Consider the following 25,992-nt stretch of genomic DNA (forward strand, 5'->3'; position numbering starts at 1 on the left):
TTCAGATTCAGCAAACAGAGTGATTCAAACATGTCTTCTCGATAACACAACTCTACTCTCAGGTAGATCAAACATAGATGTAAAACTTTCATAAACAGGGCTCATGTGGCAGCTCAGTAGAACAGTTTGGCCTGGTGGCTGTTTCTGAAATCAATAGCTTTTATAAGGCCCAGACTAGACTCGCTCTCTCTGTCCCAGGGCCTTTTTGTGGTCGTGCAGACACCCTCCTCAGAGTTCTCTTTCTATTGCATCACTTCTTAGAATGTTTTAACTCAATATCAAAATCAATGTTAAAAGCATGAAAACCCACAGCAGTAATATGACAATGGCTCATGAATTGGTGGATGAGATGAGAAGAAGATATGTTTTGATCTGGTAGAAGTAAAATATGTGTATGCTATTTGAAAGTGTGCAAGCATGTGTTTTTCAAAGTGTGGTACCAGGACCAGAGGTGAACTGGAGTTAATCTGGTGGTGTGAAGCGTCCTTTTCAGTCCCATTTTAATTAGATCAAATTTTGTTTATCCTTCAGTAAAATTTGGCATTTAGTGGTTATAGACTTTAATGGTATTTTGCCTTGTATAGACAATATTGTCCCTGGAAATTTGACTCATCCTTTAACCATTGGCTCACGTCTACTGCTGGAACACTCCTCAGAGTCAGGATCTTGGTGTAGGACATTTAGTCCAGCGTTAGATCCATTTAAGTACCATTTTAGACCTGGTTTAGTCAGAATTTAGTCTTGACGAAAAAATGAAACTGCATTGTATTAAGCATTTTAGTCTGTTTTCTGTAACAACATTGTATCTGAGTGATAGATTTTAGATGTAACTTTGTTTCAATTACACAGGTAAAGGATGCAGTAGATGGTCAAAAAGGTAGAGTCAAAATAAAATATAAAGAGTTTATTTTGAACACCACAAAAACTTTAACTTTATGAAAAATATGTCATTTATTATTAGCAATAAATCTAGAATTATTCTGAACAGGCGCTAGGATTCAGAGGACTTTAAAAATAACACAATTCCAAGATAAACTAAAACATGCAAATATGTGAAAGAGGTGCAAAAATCCCACAGCACACGAGGGGTGATGGAGCAGAAGTGAGGAGCCCTATCACCAACCCTCCAGCAGGCGGGCGACCACATCCGAACCAACCCTGGAGCAAGAAGAAAACAAAGTCAGGATGAAAGTCACAGGTTGTATCACGCAGACAGGAAATGCCCCCGAAATAAACAGAAGAACAGATTTAACAGACTGACAAATTAAACAAAGTAATATAAATTCAATGTTGAGCCAAACTCGACCCAAACCAAAACAAAAGACGCAGATAAAAACAGCTAATGGCCGATAGCGTCTATATGAACAAACAGATGTTAATGGCCCATATTAACAAAACATACCCTATAGAAGATAGAATGATTCAGGCTTTATAGCTACTTCATTTATACCCTAAGAACCTTTGGTATAACTGCTTTTATGTAGGAGCAGCATTCATATTATTCCAACACTTAGGTTCACCTGGTTGTATTTGAACATTATTACTTTAACACACCTACAAAGAAAACAGTATTAAAATATGTCTCTTCCGTGTAATGTTACATCCTCACATCCGCAACTCTCCAGAAAGAGCCAGGTGGGTTTTCTAATCCCAAATAATGGACACAAATTGCCGGCAGCCAAACAGGTGCGAGGCAATGGATAAGAAGCCTTATCTCCATAACGCAAATATGCTGTAAGAAAGATCACATTAGCATAGCAGAGCCTCAGAAGCAGAACTGTAAAGGACTCAACGGCTAGATTAGGGGAAAACAGGGATAAATAAGTTTGCTCTTGAGGCTGGGGGCGGTTCACAATATCTTTCCTCTCTCTTATTCTTATCCCCAAAGCAAGTGTTGAGTCATTAATTTGCTGTTTGTGTAATTGTGGTCATGATCCTGCCCTGAAGTCTGTGGGATTATTATTAGAACATATGGAGTCTTTGCTCTCATATCTTGTCTTTAAACACCTCAAGATTAGTGATTAGTGTCTTACGTAATGATGTAATGTCGCAATGATGGCCTTTGTATATAACTTGACATGAAGAAAACAGGCTCCTATAAGTTTGGTAAATGGAAATATGTGTTAGAAAATGGATTTTAGTCTGGATTTACGAGGCTACTGTTTATACACAAATGAATATTGATGATGCAATGTTGGGAGAAGATAGGAGTCTTAAAGGGCATGAACAAACTGACTAAAAACAGCTTTTACCCATGGGCCACAAGTGCTGTGAATAAATAAATAAATACATAAATGACTCGACTTTAATTTCAGTAAAAAAAGTATGAAACAGAATATATTTAAAGCTATTTTAATTAAATTTTAATTTCTTCTGTGCAACATTCACTTTTAAGCCTACAGTTAAGCGTTGTAAAGGTGCAGTGGGTAATTTTGTTGATAGCTCTACAACTGATTAGTATCATTTAAGAATGTGAAATTTGGCACAGTGACTCTTCAGGTGATCCCCGTCAAAACAGTCCGGAGGGATAGAAGATATATAGTCTGAAAAGTTATAGCCATCAGTAAACAGGAAAGGTCACGTTGTTTTAATTATGGCAAGAAGCTGGGTTAGACAGTTAAGTCATAAGTATTTTCGGTGCAGGCAAAATTCTGATGGTGAGTCCCAGATCCTGATTTGCTGCTTTGCCTTAAGCAGGAACTCGTAGCTGTCCCTGTGCTGGGTTGGACAGGCACGTTACCGCTCCACCAATCTCAGGAGTTCCACCTGATGGGGCGGGTCCAATAAAAACAGCCTGACTAATGCCAGCTCGGGGCGGCTGGATTATTCTGTTGCCAGATCAGCACTCGTTTAGGTGTGTCTCTTGTTAATCTTTAGTTGTTGCTTAGCTTGCTGCAGCGACTGCACTTGGTTGTTTTTATTATTACAAATATTGCATAGTTTAAAATACTTTCCAATTAGCTAGAGTCCAATTTAGTTAAGCTAAGTCTGTGTAATTCCTCAGTCGTCCAGGTGTGATCCATAGTAAAAACCAAAGTTAAATTTGTCAAATAGACAAAAGATGTTTCACTGCTCATCCTAGTGGCTTCTTCAGTTCTGGTCAGATTACTGCTGGACACTGCCTTACATCTATTTGAAGGGAGATCCTAACTACACTGAAACTGCAAACAGCTATTGTTTACAGTTTCCGCCTTAATGGCCTCTACTCAGCCTTTAACGGCCCTACTGGATCACTCTATTATTCTCTTTGTTTCCTTTGTTTGTGGTCTGAGGATGGAGCTATAGAGGCGGGGTGGATGAAGTCTAAGGCTCTCATTCCTGTTCAATGAAGGATTGTCTTTCCTAACAAAAATATGTTATTTAACTCCCCTCTGAAACCGTTTCTTTTCTCTGGGTGAGACCTGAACCTCACTGTCTTCAAAGGAGAGGTCAGTGTCTTTGAGATGGAGATGTACAGCAGACTGTGGTCCTGAGCTGCTCTCACAGAGGTGTTGGTACATTCTCTTATGGAGTGGCTGTTTAGTTTCTCACTAGAAACTAAAACAGCCATAAGAGAATGAGTAAAAATGTGTGGATGTAGTGGTTCTATTTAATCTTTAAATGTGTCTTTTTAGCAATAGTTACTTTTATATGTCTTGTTCAGCTTTTTTTTAGACTAATATCAGTGGAGGAGTAGTATTGATTATGGGGGGGTCGATAGTTTCCTTTATTAATTGGACACAGTGGAGTTTGGGCTCTGTTAAAGTGTGTTTAAAACATTAACCACTTTGATATATATATATATATATATATATATATATATATATATATATATATATATATATATATATATATATATATATATATATATATTTTTTTTTTTTTTTTTTTTTTTTTTCAAAATTTAAACATTTCTACCTGTAAACAAGCAGGCGCCCTGCCAGACCTATGTATTTTTAACAATAAAAAAACACTCTTTAACTGAATAAATGCCAGATAAATTTAATGTGGAATTTTCTGAACAAAATAATAATGTCTACATGAAGATAAGCAGTTGGCGTATACCATTGGGGTTACATAGTGCACCTTTAAAGGGCCCATATTATGGTATTTCCTGATCTATGTTATAATGTTGTTTCCTCATCACAAACAGACCTGGAGTTGTGTTTTGTTTCATTCACACATATTTAACACACAAACCCTGCATATTTAAGACAAGTTCTTCTCTCAAATAGAAAACACCTGTTCCACCTTGTGATGTCATGTGGTATTACAGGAACCGCTCCACTGTGTTTTTAAACTTTTGGATAGTTTCAGCGCTGGCATTGCTCATCTCTACTGAACGAAAGGTAAGGTAAGAATGAAACAAAACACAACTCCAGGTATGTTTTTAAGGCAGTAACGACATTTTAACACGAGAGTCAGGATCTTTAAATTATATCTGTTATCATCATATTACCAATACAATACCACCACACGGTACATTTTTGAATAACGGTTTAACATCTTTCTGTCTCGTATGCCTCTTCACAGTCTCAAAGCTCTCTCTCTCTCTCTCTCTGTAGAGTTAGCCTTGGGTGGATGTGCACTTCCTCTTGTCTTTACAGGAAGAATAAAGCATCCCGCAGAAGGTCATGTTTGGGGGTGTGTAGACGGTGGAGCGTGGAGGGGCACGGAGATGGAGTGTGCCATGGAAAAGCCATCAGATGCCCTCCCCTCTCCTCCTTCTCAGCCAAGCGCAGTCCTTAGCGTGGTTATTGATGGGCAGCGGTGAAGAACAGAGGAAAGGAGATGTCTCAATCCTTAGGCAGGCAAAACAAGTGCAAAGCAAAGGGTCAGCAGAGGAGACGTGCATGCACTATTTATGACTTGGTTTAATAGGAGAATAGAAAGGGAGAGAGAAGTAGACGGGATTTACAATGGAACAAGAGAAAATGTGTCTTATCATAAAAGTGTTTGAGATAGGCTACAGTACAGCGCTGGGTCTGAATGGGGGAAAACACATCTCACAGTATGTACACTTCTGTCCAGAGAGTATAATGTGATGATGATGATTTATAATAGCAATTCAGTTTCACATTTGTAATATTTCCATAGATCCAGCATATGAGAATTTCCATACTCCGATATATTTGATCCAACGCTAATACAAACAAATGTCAGGATTAACAGCTCAACTAACAAAAATATATCAATATTTACTACCAGAGCATTTTAGATTTGCTTTGTGTGCATGCTAAGACTGCACACACTACTACATTATACACTAAATATAGATTACGTTTTAGGCAATTATAAGTTAAAGAACTGTATATCCTGCGCGCTTACAGTTTAAACAAAAAAAAAAGACGCTACAATCACAACTACACCTGGGTTATAGTGATTTAACCTTCGTATAGAGGGCACATCAAAAATATTCCTCGTTCTCGGTGTATAGACAGCATAAACTGCAATGGCAGACACACTGATTAATGATTAACTGCCGGTCCTGGGGTTTAGGTGGTGAGGATTCAGATCAGAGAGAGTCCTTTTAGGTTTAAACCAACTGGATTTCAGCATCGAACCTGGCAACCCAAATGAGAGTCTCAAGTGAGGCTCATTTTGTTATTTGACAAATAAATGGGACATCTTGCATTAAGACTAAATCAGCATTACAACTGTTATCCGTAAGGTTATATTTGATTTGCACATGTCTGCCTCATATCTAGAGTTAAATTTATGGAATTTAAACTCAAAATGTTACTGACAGTTCTTTTAACCTTCTTTTTGTACATTATAGGGGAAACGTTCGCCCCCCTGCTGTTTGATGATCACATGCTGCTTCTGAGGAAGTCTACAGGAAGCAGCTGAAACATGAAAAGCAGCTGAACACACTCTTGTCTGACAGAAAGAATACTAACTTCCCCATGAGCTCGTTGGATACAATCAGGACATTTAGGTTTATCTCCTCAGTCATTTTGAGATAGTGTTTTTGTGTTTTGTTTGACAACTTCATTAATTCAGCAATGCCCAACACCAGTGACACCCAAATATACACATGAAAACCAAACAGCATTTATCGTATTTATTTAACACTTACAATTATAATTCTGTATGATTCACAAACTAGAAAATACCTTTGGAGAGAAATGGAGGATAGGAGGAGGACAGGGGGAGACAGGAGAGCAGGGGATTTACAGCAGAACAAGATGAGAGCTTGTGTTATCACACAGAGCTCTGATACACAGCACTTCCTCTGAATGGAGAAAACATATCTCTCAGACAGTTTGCACTTGCTCTGAAAGTTTAAAATGTGGTGTAAGTCCAAATGTTTACATATCTCTGAATATATTGTAATATTTATGAGGCAAACGAAATGGTAGATTTTTGCTCTGCATCCCTGGTGGGTTGAGCTGTATTTTCGTTATCCACTATCTAAACACTGACAGTAAGAAAACACTACTTGAACATGCGGCAGACATGCGAAATTATGTTTTTAGTATCTGTGAATGGTAAAATAAACACTCCCAATAAAAATCTTTATCCTTGCCTCATTATTGTTTAAAGCGCCCATATTACACTATTTTCTGATGTATGCAATTATGTTGTTTCCTCATCACAAACATGCCTGGAGTTGGGTTTTTAACAAACAAACCCACAATGTTTTGATTAAATTCTGGCCTGGAATTTCTACTCTCAGCTGAACTAAAGGTAAAAGGAGCTGTTAACTAGAAAACTACCACTGTATGACAACACGAGGTGGAACAGAGCATTTTTAGCTTTGAAAATGTAGACAAACAAAAAAAAAGTGTTACTCAGACATGTGTGAATGAACAAAACACAACTCCAGGCATATTTCTGAGGAGGTAACAGCATTATAACATGGATTAGAGCTCACAAGAGTTAATTTTGTATAATACAGGACCTTTAATTACAAAACAAAAATATAATATTGTTTGCTTTCCTTCTGATTTTTCGTAAAGTGGGACTAAATATCTAAACTCACCTCAAAACCATATTTCAAAAGAGCTGAAGGGCTAAAGAAGAGAGCGAGGGGAGGAGGGGTGGGGTCTGGACATATGAGGTACAGTGTGATTGGTCTAACAGATATCCACACTTCAGACTCCGCCCCTGCAGCCAGGTGTTTGTAATCAGAAACATCCGGCTGTAATCAGGGCAGTCCTGCGTGATGTCACATAGTACTTGAAATTTTAGCAGCCACTGGAGAGCGCAAACATTCAATTTTTGACTGCTGCAAACTTACCGACTGCCACTAAAATAGCCAAAAAGCAATAGGAACAATATACGGTGCTATTAAAACACCATATACATACTTAATTAACAAAAAATAAATAAATTAATAAATAAAATAAAAAATGAATATATAGATGTTGTGTTTTATCCCATGTTAAAGTTTATCATGCCAATAACAGACTACCAAAAGTGAAACTAAGAAAGAATTTTTTGATGTAAGTCTTTCTGATTAATTTTAATAAGATAAATTATTATATCTTATCTTTCATGGTAACTAAATATCTAAGTTTTACAGCAGACACTGAAAACCCAGCACGTTCACAAAGAAGAAACTTTTAGAAGCCAGACTTGAGATCTCATGATATATTTTCAGCAGTTTGTTTGGCACATTGCCGGAAGCCCTCGCTGACAGACAGTTGAAACCACTTCTGCACAGGCTGAGGGCAGGAGACTGTAGTCAAGTAACTCAGGGAGCCAGGGGTCAGAAAGCAAGCTAAAGATACTGCAGCTGAACAAACAGCAGAGAAAAACAAGTGAATTTGAGGAAATATTATGTCATTGAATAGTAAAAACCAAATAAGATAAAATAAAATAAAAATTAAAAAACATGTATATCCATATAACTTAAAGGGACCTGAGGATGCTAAGTTTAAGCTACAGTAAAGAGGGGGTATTAGGCCCAATAGTTTTTTTTTGTTTTTTTTTTGCTTTCTACCATGTTCTAATTTCAAAAACATGTCTGAAGAGGTTTTAGATGTCATCCATGCATGTTTCAGTAATTTAGCGATCTCTCTCTATACCCTGATCCTGTCCAATGCTCTGCCCACAAGCCTACATCATCCATGCTCCCATATGACAATTCTCCATAAATATAAAAACGCACGATACAAAACAACACACTACAACTTCACAAACCTGATGCGATGTGCAGTAGTTTCATTAGCAGGATGCAGGTTGATTGTGTTGTGATAGCGCTCTGAAGGGGGAGCAACTTTGTCAAAAATGAAAGTGAAGGATATACAGTTTATAGACATAAAATACCCCCTCTTTAATTTCACTGGGTCTGAACGTATTTTTCAAATATAAAGTGATTTTTTTAAAAGTAGATCCTATATAAGATTAATTGTTGATCTAATTGCAAACCTTTTTATGGTCCGCAAAATCAGCCAATGAATGGTTAGCATACTAGTTATTGCTAACATACAGAGAGGGTGAAACTCCACTCTTGCTTCTATATATAGATTTTTTAATGTTAATGTAAGAAATATTTTGAAAGTAGTGTAACATTGTACGTCATATATTCAATGTAACCCAAATTATACAAGATTAGAGATAATTAGAGTGATATGCAGCTTTATGGTGAGACTCTGCATACTCTAATAAACAAATGAGCATCTTTGCCTCCAAAATGGCCCAACTCAGCTCTAAAAATCATCATAGAATGTGATCATATTGCTCTGATGAACCATAAATATAATGTCAAATGTAATCCAGTTTCTATTTTTTTATGGCAACAGTTTCACAACCACAGATTACAAAGTGCTTGGTTTCTCTCCCAACAGGGATACCAGGGGAAATCATCTACCTTCTACTGTGCAGTGTGTTGGTCATTGATTTGGCATTTGGAGCAGTACCAATGTAAATTCAACCTGCAAGATTGTACTGGAGCTATATTGAGAGATATTGCTATCAATCTGTGACACTGGGCCCCAGCTCCGACCTCCACCAATCACTCTAATGACATTCATACATAGACACTGTGAGTGTTTGGCCCAGGGACCACTGATAATTGAGTTGCTGAACCTTTTCTGCTAAGCCCTTAACCATATTTTTATTCTTTTCATAATGAACAAATATTTTATTAGCAGTGATTCAGGCTTAGTAACTTAAAAATCAAAACAAAACAAAAAACTAACTCCTTAATTGAAGACGCTGTACTTTCAGACTATAAGCTGCTACTTTTTTCCCACAGTTTGAACCCTGGGGCCTATTCAACAACGCAGCTAATTTATAGATTTTTATTGACTAACGGCCAACGGGGGGCGCTCTCTAGCAGTAAATGCAAAAGAGAGACATACTTGGGGAAAGAATATGCACTGAAGAATACAGTAGTTTTGATTTTGAACTGTCATTTTGCTCATCATGCCACACCCTCAACATGGACACACAAAGAAATGCAAATGATGCAGCTTTTAAGTTAAAGGCAATGGATCTGACATCAAAGAAGGAAATAGAGACTCTGCACGTAAGTTTGGTATTAATGAACCGATGGTGCGACGTTGGAGGGGGAAGAACTTAGTCAATGTAAAAAGATGACAAAATCTTTCAGAGGAAATAAAAGCAGATGGCCTGTGCTGGTGCTATTTTATTTTCTAAACATGCAGGTATGTTCCGTGCCATATTGGTGCCGTACTGCAGACAAAAGTGAGTCTTGAATTAAAAATAAAAAAAACAAAACCTCCATGTACCATCTATATATCTCATGTTACAACTTATATTCGAGTGCGGCTTATATATGTACACAATATATTTTCTTTTAAAATTTTGCTGGTGCGTCTTATATTCAGGTGCGCTCAATGGTCCGAAATTTATGGTAGTTTATTTTTTGTCAGTGGGCTTTAGTTATTCCTCACTTACCTAATGCATTCTGAACATCCAAATTATTCACAATAAGTTTATAAGCGCTTTTCACAACTTTCAGTGTATAGCGGAATTTGCTGTCATAGAAATGCTAACAGCAACTAGCATAACTCATTCTCAGGAAAAGGCTTTATAATTAAAAGCAGACAGTAGAGGATTTATTTTGAACCCTAGAGCCCTCGTTCCAGTGTCTGTGTACACTGGTGTATGAATGTGTGTGTGAATGTGTGAGTGGTTCCTTAATGTAAATCACTTTGAGTGTCTTGACGGTGGAAAATTGTGGCTATGACCATGACCTTTTACAGCCCGTTTAAGTTACTTTCTTCATGCTTTGTCAACGCTAAGTAAGTTGTAGTTCAGTGCAGTGAAGTTTTATAAGTGTTTCCCAAACTGTTGTAACACAAAGTATGGAAAAACGCAATACAAAATGTCAAAGTGAAGCTCCATTCAACAGACAGTAGCGTGTAAAAGTGCGTGAGATTGAAAAGTCGAGGCCTTTTGATGGAGACCTGTTTCGTAGGTTTCATCATGCTTACAGTATTTCCCACTCTGTTCCTGTCTGTTGCCAACAAATCCATTTTCTGATTCTGTTACAATACATCACATCCCCGAACACAAAAGCAAATCTATTTCCCGAATTCTCTTTGTCGTTGCAGATATTGACATTGCAACGCAGCTTTGTTGGTGTGCAGCGAAGAGAGTACAGAGAAAAGAATATGACACGGCAAAATGGGATGTCAAATGTTGGGCAAATTATGGTTAATAATGAAGATGATGGTGCAAACAGTGTATAATGAAGCTTATTTAGAGATATCAGGTGAATTTGAAGAAGTACTTTTAATTGAATACTTTTATTTGAAAAGAGAGACGACAGTAGCAGTAAGAACTAGCATTAGCGCTAGTATAAGCTTAAATGTAGTACAGAAATTGTTACAGGGATAGACAGTTCCAATAGTCGTTTTCATTGTTGAAGTAGCAGTGACAGTATAAAGCGTAATAGTAGAAGTAATAGTATATGTAAGTGCAGTACTTTTGCACACAGTCACTTCACTTGTAGATAAACTTCAAACAATGTGTAGGAAGAAGTCAGATTATGTCCATCCAACGAAATGCAAGCTGAGGGTACAAGTAAACAAACACAAAACATAGATTAGCGGTTAGCCTAGCTGTTAGCCTAGCTCTTAGCAAGAACAGTTTAAAACTCAATGCAGGGACTTTCCGTGTGGATATTGAATGTTCAAAAGAAAATCAGCAGGTCTATCCTTGTTAAACACATATCAATAAAATAAAAAATGAGAAAAATGGGACCAGCAAAGAGGTTTGGTCTTTAAAAACATAGCTGAGCTTCATGGTTTACATCATGACATAACCTGCCAGTGAGACGGTGAGTTTTTTTTTCGATCTGAAGAGGGAAACAGATTATGCAGAATTACTGAAATGCTAACAAACCAAACACTACAAGTATGATTTTGTGGCATAACATTTTTAAATAGCTAAAAGGTAAAACAAAAGTGGAATAATTAAGTCACCTAGATGCTAGCTTTCTCATAGACGTTGACGTTGCGGTTCAGCTGTGTTTATCTTACTCAAATGGCACTACACCGACTGAGAGTGTCCTATTCGGTGATGAAGGGCCCTTGATAAACCGCCTTGATTAGAATAAGAGCAATTCCCAAGTGTCCTTCTGTGTGTCCCTCTCTGGCTTCCATACGTCAGCCGCTGTGATGTTGACACTTAATATAAACCCCCCGGGATGCTTCTGTAAATGTGTTCTCTCCACGACTTGTTGTTTATTCATGACACGGACGCGGCATTCTTCAGCCCGTACAGAGGAATGTTAAGAGCACTTACACCCGCGCTGCTATGGCACCCCTCATAAAGGACGTCCCGACATAGCGGCTTTATATGAATGAGATCATCTGCAGAGGGTCACTTTTCAGATGGGGAAATTCATACGGTTTAAGGGTACATAAATCTGACTGGATTGTGAGTCTGTAGAGGTAAGAGGTAAGGCTACATGGAATTGTTTTGTAGTCCAAAAACATTCAATTTTGTCTTCTCTTTAGTTTGAACATCTTCTTTTTTCTTAAGACAACACAGTAGGTGAAAGATGAAACAGCAGCTGATATATGACATGTCACCACCAAGACCGGTGACAGTTTTGAACATGCTAGCCACGTGCAGCCCAGAGAAACAGAGCCCAGTGCTCTCATTGGATTCCCCTGCATAGATAAAGATAAATAAATAAAAAATAAAGAAATAAAATACATCTCTTACTTTACAGTTTGAACCTAAGTTGTCATTGTTTTTTTCTGTGTATTCTGTGTGTTGCTTATTCTATTTCAGTTTTTTCAAGACAGTTTTGACTTTTTTAACCTTCAAATCCAAAAAGGTCAGTGACATAATGGCATTTGAATATCACTGTTTAGATGTTTATGTTAAGGTTTGTTTTTTAAATTAATAACATGTTTGTTTGTTTGTTTGTTTTTATTTTTTTATTTTTTTTGTTTTTTTATCGCTTAAATGTAACTTTAAAAGAAGATTTCCTAAATATCACTTAACTCTGCCCCCAGATAAAATATAGCCTTTATAATGATAACAATTGTAATACTGATTTATTCTTAGCAAAATAATATCCCATTTTTTATGGTATAATTTGTTCTGGGTTTTTTTTGGTTCTAAAGATGATTATCCAATCAAAAGGCAGAATGATCCTTGCACAGGTTTCTTAATTGTGTTGCCAGTTTCAATGCTGAAATCCAGTCTAAATTAAAAGGACTCTCTGACCCAAATCCTTTCTACCTAAACCCCAGCACCTCCAGTCAATCATTGATCAGTGCCTCTGCTGCAGTATGTGCTGTCCATATACTGAGAAACACTTGTATGTGTCCTTTATGTGCAGGTTAAGGCTCTGGCAGCCCTTGTTCAGATGGTACAAGCTTTTCTCTTAATTACACATACACTAATTATTTTTGTCAGGAAGCAGATCAACATTACACTGAACTCCTCTGGTTCTTGTCTGAGAGGCTGAACAGAAGGTCATATATTATTGGATTGTAAATGTGTTTACAGGGCCCTCTAGAGGAGCATTAAGGACATCGCAAGGACTTTTACAGGTTTGTGTGTGAGTCATCCCTCACACATTTCCTAATATAACATATTTGTAACAAAATAATAATAAGGACAAACTATAGACAGTTATTAGTGACATGATTGTATGATATTATGTATGTGCATAATACCTGTATAAAACATTTATTTTTTTCTGAAATAAATGTTTCAGAAACAAATTCATTTTATTCAAGTTATTAGTTGAAATTGCACAGTCAGCATACTCTTATGGAGGAGAGAGTCTGTGTTCCTCGATGAATTAGGCTTCAGATAGTTTATATGAGTTGGTGTAAAGCAGGGGTGTCCAAACTATGGTCCAGGGGAACTGACCTAAATCATCATGGGCATTTCTACAGCAAATGTAAGTAATTCTACCACTGTAACATCAATAACACCACAGTGTATTATAATACAGACTTAAAATGTAGAATTAAAATGTCTGAAGCCTTATTAAATGCGTGGCAGTCCTGTCAAAGCGACGCACAGTGAACCCGTCTGAATGGTCCACTGCACTGACCACCAGCCTGTGACCCTCAGCTTCAAATATGTTTCAAGATATGAACCTTAGTGAAAAAAAAGTTTGGACAGCTGTGGTGTAAAGGGTTTTAATTCTCAGCCAGTAGTTGTTGTTTTGTTTTGTTTGTTTTTTTCTGTTGTTTTTTTTTATGTGTTGAATTAATCGGTTTTACATTTTAGGAACAAAAATGCATTTAATCAGCTTCATTATGGGACTACACTATGATTGGTCTGAAAACTGTTAAACCTGATCATTTATTTATTCATATATCTGCAGATTGAATAACATTTCGTTTTCCTCCATCTTGACATGACAGGAATTATGTCAACAGCACGTTTAATATGTAAGAAAAAGCACAATGGAGGAAATATTCTGTACAGCTATAAAAAGCATTTATCAGACCTTACTCAACCATACGTGAAGTGAACCATACTTTAGTCATTTGAAGAGTACTTTGTAACACCCTAATGGAACAATGTGAGTCATACTGGGTCAGATGTGCTGCCACACTAACCTCAATGGATAAAAGGTTCATAGGTCACGACACCTACAAAAGCTGCCACAGTGTAACATGCAGTGTGAGAGGAGCAGTGTATGCGCTGGTACAATAAAAAACACATGGGCTTAGTTGTTTGGTTTAGTCTCAATTTAAAGGTGCATTATGTAACTTTTCTGGTGAGGTCTTATATCTGCTTGTCTCCATGGAGATGTTATTGTTTTGTTTGGGATGTTGGTATGACATTAATCTTATGTGTCTAGTATTTTCCAGTTACAGGAGTAATCTTGCACATTACTTACTCTTCTTACTCTTCACATATCTGACCTTTAACTCTTGCTGCTTATCTCCATGGAACTATAAAAGTTTAATGTCATACTGGGGAACATCGCAAGCATATAAATAAAAAACACCTCCATGGAAATAAGCAGGTAGCAGACCCTCCACCAGAAAATTTGCATAGTACACCTTTAAAAGAAAAAAGAGGTGTATTCAGACTTTGACCTGTGACATCCTTTTAAAGCGGGGGACATTTCACTCTCTTGTAAAACCACAAAGTGTGAAAAGTGAATCTGAACTGAATTCAGCCATGAGAAGCGAAGGAAACGGAAACTAGTTAAATTTGAAAGTAAAAATTCCATGTTGCATTGTTTTCTATCACTCCAAAATGTTCTGATCTGCTTGAGTAACTTTTTCATTTAAAAATAGTCAGTGAAAGAAAAGAAAAGTAAAGTGTTTTTCATACTCTGGACCACAGCCTCCGTTTTGTCTGTAATATATTTAGCCTGCATTGGGTAACAACCAAAAGAGGAAGTTTTGTCCTTAAATAGCTTTATCTCAGACTGCTAAGCTAACAGACGCCTAAGCCCAAATTCAGTGTCAATACAAGGAAAATGTCACATGATTCATGATGATTCATCACTAAACAGGAATAATTAGGCGTCTACTCAAGTAATACGACGCAGTAATATTATTTAGAAAAGCTTTTGGTTGAGTGGGTCTCATTTTGTTTTATATTATTTCATGTTAAAATTGCTCCCTAATGTTGTACTGCAAGTTAGGATGATCTACCAAGCATACCATAGTATACCATATAGTGTACTTAATCACTTTTGTACTTCCTTACTAACTTATGAATTACCGTTTACTTTTTAGTTTATTTTAGTTAAAAGTAAAACGTTTTCACTTACTTCCATTTTACTTACTTACGTTTTACTTACATTTACTTACATTTCCGTACTTACTTTTTACTTACTAAATTACTTACATCCTAGTTATTTACTTGCTATGTACTTACTTACTTTTTACTTGCTAATTTACTTAAGTCCTAGTTACTTCATTTTTACTTACTTACATAGTTACTTGCTTAATTTTTACTTTTTACTTGTTTATTTACGTACATAGTTACTTTTAACTTACTTACTTATTTACTTATGTCTTACTTACTTTACACATACATACTTAGTTTTACTTACTTCATTTTTACTTTTTACTCACTTTTTAGTTAAAAGTAGAAGACTATGACTGTTTCTGTGTCCCTCTCTGTTTCTCTAGTCACATATAACGATGCTAGTATGTCATAACAGCGTGGCCTAGTATCAGCAGTAGTAATAAATGTGTACATATGTGTCAGTAAAACTCTTTTTCCTGTGTGTGTATACTACAGATGACCTCTCAGAGCAGAAGAGGAAACAGGCTGAGCAGTACTGCACCTCCCAAACAGCACTTCCTATCTGAGTGTGGGAGGGTGTGAATGACAGTCGGTTTCAGTCCACAGAATCATAAAGAGTGTGTTTCCTCCTCACAGAGTAAAGACATGGAGCCAGAGCAGATCCGAGAGGGATACCTGGTCAAGAAGGTAAGGCTGCTGGACTTAGAAAATACTGCAAGAAATTAACACAATAACTGGAATATTTTCATATTTCTTAGCATTTTTAAGGAGTATTTTCATCTCATGTATACATATATATTGTTAACAGTATTTCTATTGATGGTGGATGAAGTACTCAGTTTTGTTCCTTAAGTAAAAGTACAGATAACGGAGCAAAAACAATATTCATGTAAAAGTAAAAGTATCACATGAAAAAGTGTAAGTATTAAAGTACTTGTCTAAAAATGTACTTTCACACAGTATTGTGATTGTGTATCTGTATATTTTTGAAGAATTGTGCTGAATTTGTGTCAACAGAAAACTACTGAATCAATCTTTTTTTTTTTCCTAGCTGTTGTTACATATATATATATATATATATATATATATATATATATATATATATATATATATATATATATATATAATTTTTTTTACTCAAATTATGAACATGTTAAAAATAATTCTCTCAGTCTTTTCAGGTCTCAAACAGTACCAAAAAAAAAAACAAAAAACTTTACTTTTCAATCCTGTTCAAAAATGTAGTGGAGTAGAAAGAATTGATACCTTCTCTCAAACGTGAGGTAAAAGTAACTATCCACATTAAATGTACTTAAGTAAAGTACAGATGCCTAAAATTGTCCCTTGCATGGCTTTTTAAAACTGTAGATAAAAGATAACAAGAGATTTTTACTTTTCTTTTCTTGCAAGAAATTACTGAGGAAATAGAGGAATAGTCATGCAAAAAGTCAAAAGTAATCAAAATACCAAATTATACTGCATAAAGAAAAGTATAAGCTACTACTTGATGTTAGTACTGCAATATTAATATTACTATGTTATGTGCTGTGTTTTAATGGCAATATTTGGACCAGGATGTGTAAAATAGATTGTTAGATTAATACAAGTAATAGCCATAATACCAGTGTAGTACTTGCAGGGCTGGAATTATTAGAAGTAGAAGTAGAAGCATTATCCAGTATACTAGTTTTTGTAATGGTTTCTGTGTATTCACCACTAACTGTACTGCACCGCTGCTTGTAATGCTATTTTGATAGTACAGTTATTATAGACGATGTGTGAAACTCAGGCAGATATTTTACAGTACACACAGACACAATGACCAATGCAACACTTGTGCAGCTCGTTGTACAGCTTCCTGATTTTGCACTGTGACAGAAATAGTTGAGCTTGTGAGTATATTTATGTATTTATTTTGAATTAGGTTTATAATATGTGAAAAGGTATGTTTAAATGTTTGATATGTCTCGTTATTAGCTGTTGTGTGTGTCTATTTCTAAATGTGTGTTGTGTGTGTCTATTTCTAAATGTGTGTTGTGTGTGTCTATTTCTAAATATGTGCGTTGGCTTGTTTACCCTCTACACGCTACGTTTCATAAGTTACTGTTTTGTAATTGTAATTATAACTGTTTAGCAATGCGTTATGCAAGGAGAAACTATATTACTCAAAAGTTACCCAGCTATTACCAGAGTTAGACAGTCCAAAGATATAGTGAGACTTTCACTTTGTCATGGAGTTTCTGATAAATTGTTTTTTCCACTTCTGTATTTTCATCTAACTGGCAGTTTAGTTCCATTTCCTTACCACATAATACTTTTGATTTATGTTTTAAGGGTACTATGAGTGAAATATAACTGGTTAAAGTACACCATGCAACTTTTCTAGTAAAAAGTCCACCACCTCCATGGAGATAATTATTGCTTTGCCTTGAAAGTTCCACAATATGGCGTCATCTCCATGGAGACAAGCAGGCAAAGGTACAGGTAGGATCTGTAAAGAGGCAGCACAGGCATTAGGTTTAGAATAAAAACACCTGAAATTGAGGAATATTCCAGTTAAAACGCTAACATCTCCATGGAGACAAGTAGCAGACACTTCCCATTACCGCCTGAAAACGTGTATCATCTCACAAACAAACAGGGTTAAAGTGTACTATTGTTTTCCAGGGCACTCTGCTAAACACGTGGAAGGTGATGTGGGTGATCCTGTCTGAAGATGGCATTGAGTTTTACAAGAAGAAAACAGACCAGTCTCCTAAAGGAATGATCCCAGTGAAGGGAGCGACGCTGACCAGCCCCTGTCAGGACTATAGCAAAAGAACGGTGAGTTATCTGTAATATGGTTTCACATTCAGTATCAGTCCAGTATTGCAGCGTTATGCTTTAAATACTGTATTGATGTTATATACAAATGTACTTTTCACACAAATTGTTAGCCAGATGATTCTAGTGAAGGTGTATGGAGTTTTAAAACACAGTGGAGCACTTCCTGTATTACCACATGACATCACAAGGTGGAACTGAGTGTTTTCTGTATGAGAGAAACAAAACAAAACAAAACTCTGGGTATGTTTTTGATGAGTAAACAACATTATAACAGGTCAGAAAATAGCGTAATATGGGCCCTTTAAATATGTATAAATTTGCAAGATTTCACTGTGAGATCTTGCAAATTTCTCACGAAACTTATGCAATATAACACAAATACACTGCCTGGCCAAAAAAAGAAAGTCGCCAGCTGGATTTAACTATAGTTTGGGGTTGCTGCAGTTGGTCAGTTCTAGGTTCAGCAACAGTCTGTGCTCAAAGAATGAGGTCAGCTGACACCTGAATATACTGAATGACCAGGTTATTCCATCAATGGATTTGTTCTTCCCTGATGGCACGGACATATTCCAAGATGACAATGCCAGGATTCATCGGGTTCAAATTGTGAAAGAGTGGTTCAGGAGCATGAGACATCATTTTCACACATGGATTGTCCACCACAGAGTCCAGACCTTAACCCCATTGAGAATCTTTGGGATGTGCTGGAGAAACTTTGTGCAGCGTCAGACTCGACCATCATCAATGCAACATCTTGGTGAAAAATGAATGCAACACTGGATGGAAATAAATGTTGTGACACTGATGAAGCGAAATAGAAACAATGCCACAGTGAATGTGTGCCAAAGCCAAAGGCGGAACAACCAAATATTAGAGTGTGTGACTTTTGGTTTTGGTTTTTTGGCCAGGCAGTGTATAATTGCATGATCTTGTAAACACTTGAAGTTATATTTCCCATCTTTATCATCATTATTTTTTGTTTACCTTTGTATTTTTATGATTCATATCAAACTTTTTAATTAAACAGAATCAGATGAAAAGGACAAAAAAGTACTAATGGATTTTTATGTTTTGCTACATAACACCTAGGTTTAACAGCCGTGTCTGCAGGGGTCAGTAGTTACATAGAAAACAGCATTTTAAACAAATTAGTCATAGCACTTTATCTCAGTTGCATAAATCGTTACCATTTTATAATTTAAAAAAACGTGCGTATGTGCAGCTTGTGTTTAAGATCACCACGGAGAAGAAACAGGATCACTTCTTCCAGGCGTCCCACGTGGAGGAGAGGGAGGCGTGGGTCAAAGACTTGAAGCGGGTGCTGTCCTGTCTGCAGGCGGGCAAAAGGTTCGCCCGCAAGTCCACCCGGAAATCCATCCGCCTGCCCGAGACCGTCAACCTCAGGTGTTTATGCAGAATATTACAGGGAAATAGAGGAGGAGAGTGGGGAAAGGTACCAACATCTGAAAAAAAATGCAGTTCAAATCATTAAGAAAAGGTCAGATAAGATTGCCTATGACATATTTGGTGTTGTAAAAGTATTTAAGGCACAAAGCAGTAACCTCTTCACGTGTGTCTATTTAGTGTCTGGACTATAAACAGAGGGATACCGCTATTAATAAACATCTGAATAGACATTTTTGCTTTCTTGGTACAAGGTTTTCTATGGTACCAAACAGAACAAAGCCATAATTTCAATGTACATACATATCTAAACACTGATGGATATTTAGCATAAAATTAAAAGTTCTGCTTACCACAACTTCAATATCCGTGCACTCAAACAATAATAATATGGCCACAGTGGTAGTCTGCTAGTTCCTGTTCTTAGATTACAACAGGATTTTCTGTTTGTGTTGTTCTCACTCGGCAAATAAATTTAATTCATACAGATGTCACAGTACGTTTTAGTCTGGCAGTCCCAGGGTAGTTCCACAGCGAGCTTTAGCCAGTTTACACAATCATGCACTCAACTAAAATCTGTTTCACCTGCAGTAAACGGTCATACAAGAGAAACACAATAATACAAATGTGCAGCGTCTTCTCCTCTTCTGTCAAATAGTGTTGGTAAAAAACTTTCTTAGAGGCACTGGACCTAAAAAGCACCCAAAAAATAATGTTACTTTAAAACAGTTTGCAATAGTCCAAACAGAACAACTTCACAACTTTCAGAGACGAGGGCAGAGTTTATCGTGACAGTAAAGTTGGCAATTAATTAGCATGTCAACAGCTCACTTCCTTATTATCAGACAGTAAAACGCTTTATAATTAGGTGCAGACAACACAGCTGCTTATACAAAACTGGGGCAAGATGAATTTTGCTCAAATACATGAAAAAATGTAAAGAATGTTTCTATCTTTTTGAAGATTTTCATGTGTCATTCCTCCACAGTCAACTGTACGCTCTGATGAAGGATCAGGAGGAGGGCATTAAGGAGCTGAAGCTAGAACAGGACAACAAAGTCTACAACCACTGTTTCACCGGTACAGCTGGCTACCCCTGTGTCACTGTGTACACGTGACACTTTTACACAGCTGTTATTGTTTATGCTCTGAGCAGGTGTGACTGTGGTGGACTGGCTCATCTCCAAAGACAAGGCGAGGAACCGTGCCGAGGCGTTGATGCTGGCGACAGGGCTGCTAAATGAGGGCTTCCTGCAGCCTGCGGGAGACGCGTCAAAAGAGGGGGCCCACAGCACGGAGAGGTCGGTGCTGCTCGACCAAATGGAGGCGCTATACTACTTTGTGAGTCTGGCCGGGTGTGCTTTTTGGGAGGTGTGGTTTAGTTTCTCTTATATGTGTGTGTGTGTGTGTGAAGAAAAAATAAATAAAATAAATAACCCTCAAAGCTTAATATTAACAAAATCTCAAATCAAGAAATGGTTTAATGAGGTTAGTCTTAAATGCCTCTTAGCCTATTAGCCTGTTCTAGCCTCTTAATCTGAAATGGACATAAAGGTCAATGTTACCAATACTGTTTTTAACAATGTGTTTAAGGTTGTATCCACACACATTACATCAAAATTGGTCCATCCAGCCTGTCCTGCGTGTTACTCGGAGCTTCCTCCAGGGAGGTGTCCAGGAGGCATCTGGAGAAGATGCCCGAGCCACCTCAGCTGGTTCTTGCCCAGCCACCTTTGGAGGAAACTCATTTTGGCCTCTTGTAGCCGCCCTAGCGTCCTTTAGATCATTACCCAAAGCTTTATTTTATTTTTTTAAATAAATGCAAGTAAGAAAAGTGGTTGGAGAGAGGAAGTAGATGAAAACAATACAGGATTACTCAAACATGCAGGAATCAGTCACAATACAACTTTGAGTAAATGAATAATAAGGAAATTATGTTATAACATGGTTTTAACACGTCCCTTTTAAGTATTTGGTGCAGGTACAAGATTCAACAATCTTGACATTTGTAAATGTCAAGATTCAGCACCTCAAATATGCTCTCAAACTCACCCTCTCATTCCCCTGTATGCCAGTAGTGATGGGGCATCATTTGGTTGTCATCTTATTCAAAGTGTGTGTTGACAGGCAGACAGTGGGTTCTTTTGTGAGGGTTACTCCAGTGATGAGGACGTGCTGGTGAAAGAGGAGTTCAGAGGAAACATCATCAAACAAGGATGCCTACTGAAACAGGTATGTCATATATAGGCCTATACTGTAACACAGCACTGGATGGCTCTCATTTACTATCAGTGCATAAAGGTGAGGGTTGTGCAGCTTTTGGGGAGTCTGAATAGTTTGGAGTCTGGATTTGCAGTTCTAGATTACATTAAAGTGTAAATCAATTTTTATTATGATAATGGATATTAAGAAGTTAAGTGGAGTCTTGGTAGATTGGGCAATTCATAAGCTAATTAAGCTTCTGGCGAGTTTCTTTTCTACAAAACTGTCAGAAAAGTAAATTGTGTGACCTGTTTTCAAATATTAAATGCAATTAATTAAATCAAACTAAGTAATTAGAAAGGTTTTACAATAACAATTAGTAGGCAAGGCAAGGCAAGTTTAGTCCTCAGTCTGGGGCCAGCAGGAGGCCGGTCCCTGAAGTCCTCGGAGTGTAAAATGGTTCATGTGGCTCTAACATGTGGGAGATGTTCTTTGGTGCTGGTGCATGGAGAGACTTGTTCACAAGCAGAGCTGTTTTAAAGTCTATTCTCTGAGCCACAGGAGCCAGAGACCTGAGCACAGGACACATGTGCTCATACATAGCAGTGTTGTGGATATACTGCAGCTGTCTTAAGGCTCGTTTGGAGAGGTCAGTGAGCAGGCTGTTACAGTAGTCCAACCTACTGGAGACAAATGCCTGGATAAGTCTCTCCAAGTCTGTTTTTGACAGTATGCTAATTTTTGCAATGTTTTTAGATGGTAAAAAGCTGTAGATGTTATTGATTAGATGCCAGTGAGACATAGATCTGAGTGTCATCTGCAGAGTTGTGGTAATTCACATTATTGCTGCGTATTAACTGGCCTAACGGCAGCATGTAGAGATTGAACAACAGGGGTCCCAGGATTGACCCCTGGGGTACCCCACAGGTTAGGGACATTTTATCTGAGACACATTTTCCAATTTCAACAAAGTATTCCCTGTTTTCTAAATAAGACTTGAACCAGTTTAGTGCTGTACCAGAGATGCCCACCCAGTCCTCTAGTCTCTGGCAGCACTCAGATTTAACAGAATCAAGACTGAGGCTTTGCCTGCATCAGTGTTCAAGCAGATGTCATCTGTCACCTTGATAAGAGCAGTCTCAGTGCTGTGGTGGGGTCTAAAACCTGACTGGAAAACATCAAGGAAGTTGTTCATATGGAGAAAGTTAATAAGCTGTTGGTAAGCAACTTTTTCAAGGACTTGGCGAATTTGGCAGATTTGAGACTGGTCGGTAATTGTTCAGTACTGTGACATCAAGACTGCTCTTCTTTAGGAGAGGCTTGATAATCACAGTTTTCAAAGCTCTTGGAAATATTCCAAATTGAAGTGACATGTTAACTATGCAAGTGAGTGGTGACAGCAAACTGTTGAGCACAGAGTTTAGAAATTTAGTGGGTAACACATCGAGGCAGCATGTAGATGAACTCAGACTGGCGACGATCTCTGGGACAGTTTTGTCAGTTGCAGGTGCAAAGTGTGTCAGCTCTAAGTGTCTGGATGGGTGCTGGGTTGTGATTTGTGTTTTGGAATTGATGGTATTTTAGAATACTGCAAACTCATTGCACTTAGCTATGGAAATTAGTTCTTACGGCAGCGGAGCTTGAGGGTTTGTTAATCTGTTTACTGTTACAAACCGGACATGAGAGTTGTTATTGCAACTTCCAATAAGTTAGTAGTTAGTAGTAATTGTTGCTGGTCTGATCTGTTATGCTGTTGGTGCAGACTGGCAGTTACTTCTTTGTTATGCAATGATTGTTTTACTGTTGTTAAGAAACAATTTTAAAAACATATGTATTCAGTTTTAAACTTTTTATTTAACATATTTATTTATTTAGGGGTGACAGTAGCTCAGCTGTTAGAGGGCTTGGCCATTGATCCGAAGGCTGGGGGCTCTTGATATCTAGAGTAGAGCCACAGGTTTGCGGTGCAATTCCAGCTCCCAAAGATGAATGCTGTCCTTGCGTCCTTTGGCAAGACACTTAACCCACCTTGCCCCTAGTGCGTGCACTGGTGTATGAATGTGTGTGAATGGGTGAGTGGTTGCTTGATGTAAAGCTCTTTGAGAGCCTTGAAAGTGGAAAGGTGTGACCATTTACCGTTTAATGTAACAGACAGTGTATCTTTAATAATAAAAATATGCCGTCATCACTATGTAACTTTTGTGGAGGAGATTCCACCACCTGCTTGTCTCCATGGACATTATTACTTTGCCTTGAATATTCTACAGTATGGAAATAAACTTGGTTATCACAATGGAGACAAATTACCAGGTCTATGAAGAAGCACGTCTGCACTTAGTGAGAATTCATGTTTTACACTGGTAACTGAATAAATGCAAGGCAGACATTGTTAATGAGATATTGTGGAATGTTCCATGCAAAAAAAATAACATCTCCATGGAGACAAGCAGGCAGCACCCTCCATATGAGAAGTTACACAATGCACCTTTGAACCCCTCTTTTCCCACATTCAATAAAACATGTCCCAAGGCATTGTGCTTTCCTTGAACTTATACCATAATGCATCAAAAGGGCATTCCCCTGTTCACAATATCATTATATCTATCTTTTGTCATAGGGCCACAGGATAAAGAACTGGAAGGTGCGTAAGTTCATTCTCCGTGACGACCCGGCCTATCTCCATTACTATGATCCCACAAAGGTACTGACTGTTCGGGGATAATGTGTTAGATGTGTGTTATGTTAGACTATTGAAATGCGTTGTTATGTTCTATGTAGGAAGAAGATGAACCCCTGGGCTCCATTCACCTGCGCTCTTGTGTGGTTACAGCGGTGGATTTCGTTCCCGATGGTGGGATATGCGTTATACATACATACATTATGCATAGCGCTGTATAATGATGTTATTATGGTGTTTTTCAGCTAAGAAGTACGACATAGAGGGTGACCTATTTGAAATCATAACCTCTGATGAGACACAGTACTTTCTCCAAGCAGCAACAGGCGAAGAACGCAAAGACTGGATCAAAGCAATACAGAGTGTGTCCAAAACTGGCAAATAAAATGATGTGTGAATTCAAAATAAATCAGATTATAAAATATTAATGAATGTAAGGTCGCTCTAGCAAACTGTAATCACATAATGTATTAAAAATATTAGGCTATTAGTAAATATTTTGCATTTTATTGTAATGAAAATCTAAAGTTGTGCATTATTTTTACTGTCTTAAAAATGTGAAAAAACAAACTAGTTCATTTCAAACTGTTTGCAATGGTCCAGAGTTGTTCTTTATTTAGCTTATGCATTCAGAGGATTGTAATTATTCACCGTGCGTTTATAAATGTTTTTGACAATTCTCAGAGACCAGAGCTGGCATGCTAACGTGTACTTCCTGATAATTGGACAACACAATCCTTTCTAATTAGACACAGTAGGCTTATTTTGACCTCAAGAGCTGCTAATACAATGTTACATTACTGGGGTAAGACATATTTTGCTTAAATACATGGGGGAAAATCAAGTACAGGGCCTTTAAGTTTCCCTTTGCAATACTGAAGGCACATGCATCCCAGTTCTGCCTGTTATTTTCATGTTTATCCCCAGTCTAGCTCCATCTCCAGTCTTTTGCGGTCCTTCTTTTTGCAACTTCCCTGTTTTTTCTGCAGCAGTCACTCATTTCTTAATCATCCCATGGTAGTCTATATATACTCCCTCTGTTCATTCAGTCTTTGACCAGTCACAAGAGACACTCAAACGCGGTATTTGAACAAAGCTGTCATTTGTAATTTCTGCATTCTGAATCTGCATTAATCTCTATTTGAGGGACGTGAGTCTGGAGATTCCCCACAGTGGAAGAGACTTTAGTTGATATTAATAAAGACATTTGTTTAAAAAGTTGTTTATTGCCTGCTTTGTCAGATTAAGGTTAATAAATTACGCAAAATTACTTTAATATTATAATGTTGTTACCTCATCAAAAACATACTTGGAGTGGTGTTTTGTTACATTCACAGATGTTTGAGTAATCATGATTTATTAATCTATATCTACATCTCCAAAGCTGAGAATGCTCTGTTCCACCTCTGGGTTTTTAATGAGCAAACAATACTATAACATGGATCAAAAAAGAGCGTAATACAGGCCTTTTGAGAATTACCTGTTTGAAGGACACACTCTGTTGAACTTAACTAAGACTTACATTAGACTATTTTCTTTGTGTTAGATTTCAGTCTAGTTCACCTGCTTGATCATCCATCCATCCATCCATCCATTTTCTTCCGCTTATTCGGAGCCGGGTCGCGGGGGCAGCAGTCTAAGCAGGGACTCCCAGACTTCCCTCACCCCGGACACATCCTCCAGCTCCTCCGGTGGGACCCCAAGGCGTTCTCAGGCCAGCCGAGAGACATAGTCCC

At 37.5% G+C, this 25,992-nt stretch overlaps 1 protein-coding gene across 1 annotated transcript; it reads left to right on the forward strand.

Annotated features, from left to right (window-relative positions):
* The first annotated feature begins 15,756 nt into the window (after positions 1 to 15,756).
* On the forward strand, positions 15,757 to 25,469 carry plek (pleckstrin). Its single transcript, XM_033979684.2, has 9 exons — positions 15,757 to 15,834; positions 17,815 to 17,970; positions 19,196 to 19,377; positions 20,366 to 20,457; positions 20,534 to 20,718; positions 21,505 to 21,609; positions 24,197 to 24,280; positions 24,358 to 24,430; positions 24,502 to 25,469. Exons 1-9 carry the CDS (start codon positions 15,793 to 15,795, stop codon positions 24,639 to 24,641), a joined length of 1,059 nt encoding a protein of 352 aa, XP_033835575.1. The 5' UTR covers positions 15,757 to 15,792; the 3' UTR covers positions 24,642 to 25,469.
* The last annotated feature ends 523 nt before the right edge of the window (positions 25,470 to 25,992 follow it).

The sequence above is a fragment of the Periophthalmus magnuspinnatus genome, chromosome 15, assembly GCF_009829125.3.
Source record: "Periophthalmus magnuspinnatus isolate fPerMag1 chromosome 15, fPerMag1.2.pri, whole genome shotgun sequence".
In the NCBI taxonomy this organism is placed as follows: domain Eukaryota; kingdom Metazoa; phylum Chordata; class Actinopteri; order Gobiiformes; family Gobiidae; genus Periophthalmus; species Periophthalmus magnuspinnatus.

Excerpts from the sequence above, each read along its gene's own strand:
- plek (XM_033979684.2), top strand. The coding sequence starts at position 15,793 with ATGGAGCCAGAGCAGATCCGAGAGGGATACCTGGTCAAGAAG. Across the intron at positions 15,835-17,814 it reads AGGGATACCTGGTCAAGAAG|GGCACTCTGCTAAACACGTG; the intron begins GTAAGGCTGCTG and ends ATTGTTTTCCAG. Across the intron at positions 17,971-19,195 it reads AGGACTATAGCAAAAGAACG|CTTGTGTTTAAGATCACCAC; the intron begins GTGAGTTATCTG and ends GCGTATGTGCAG.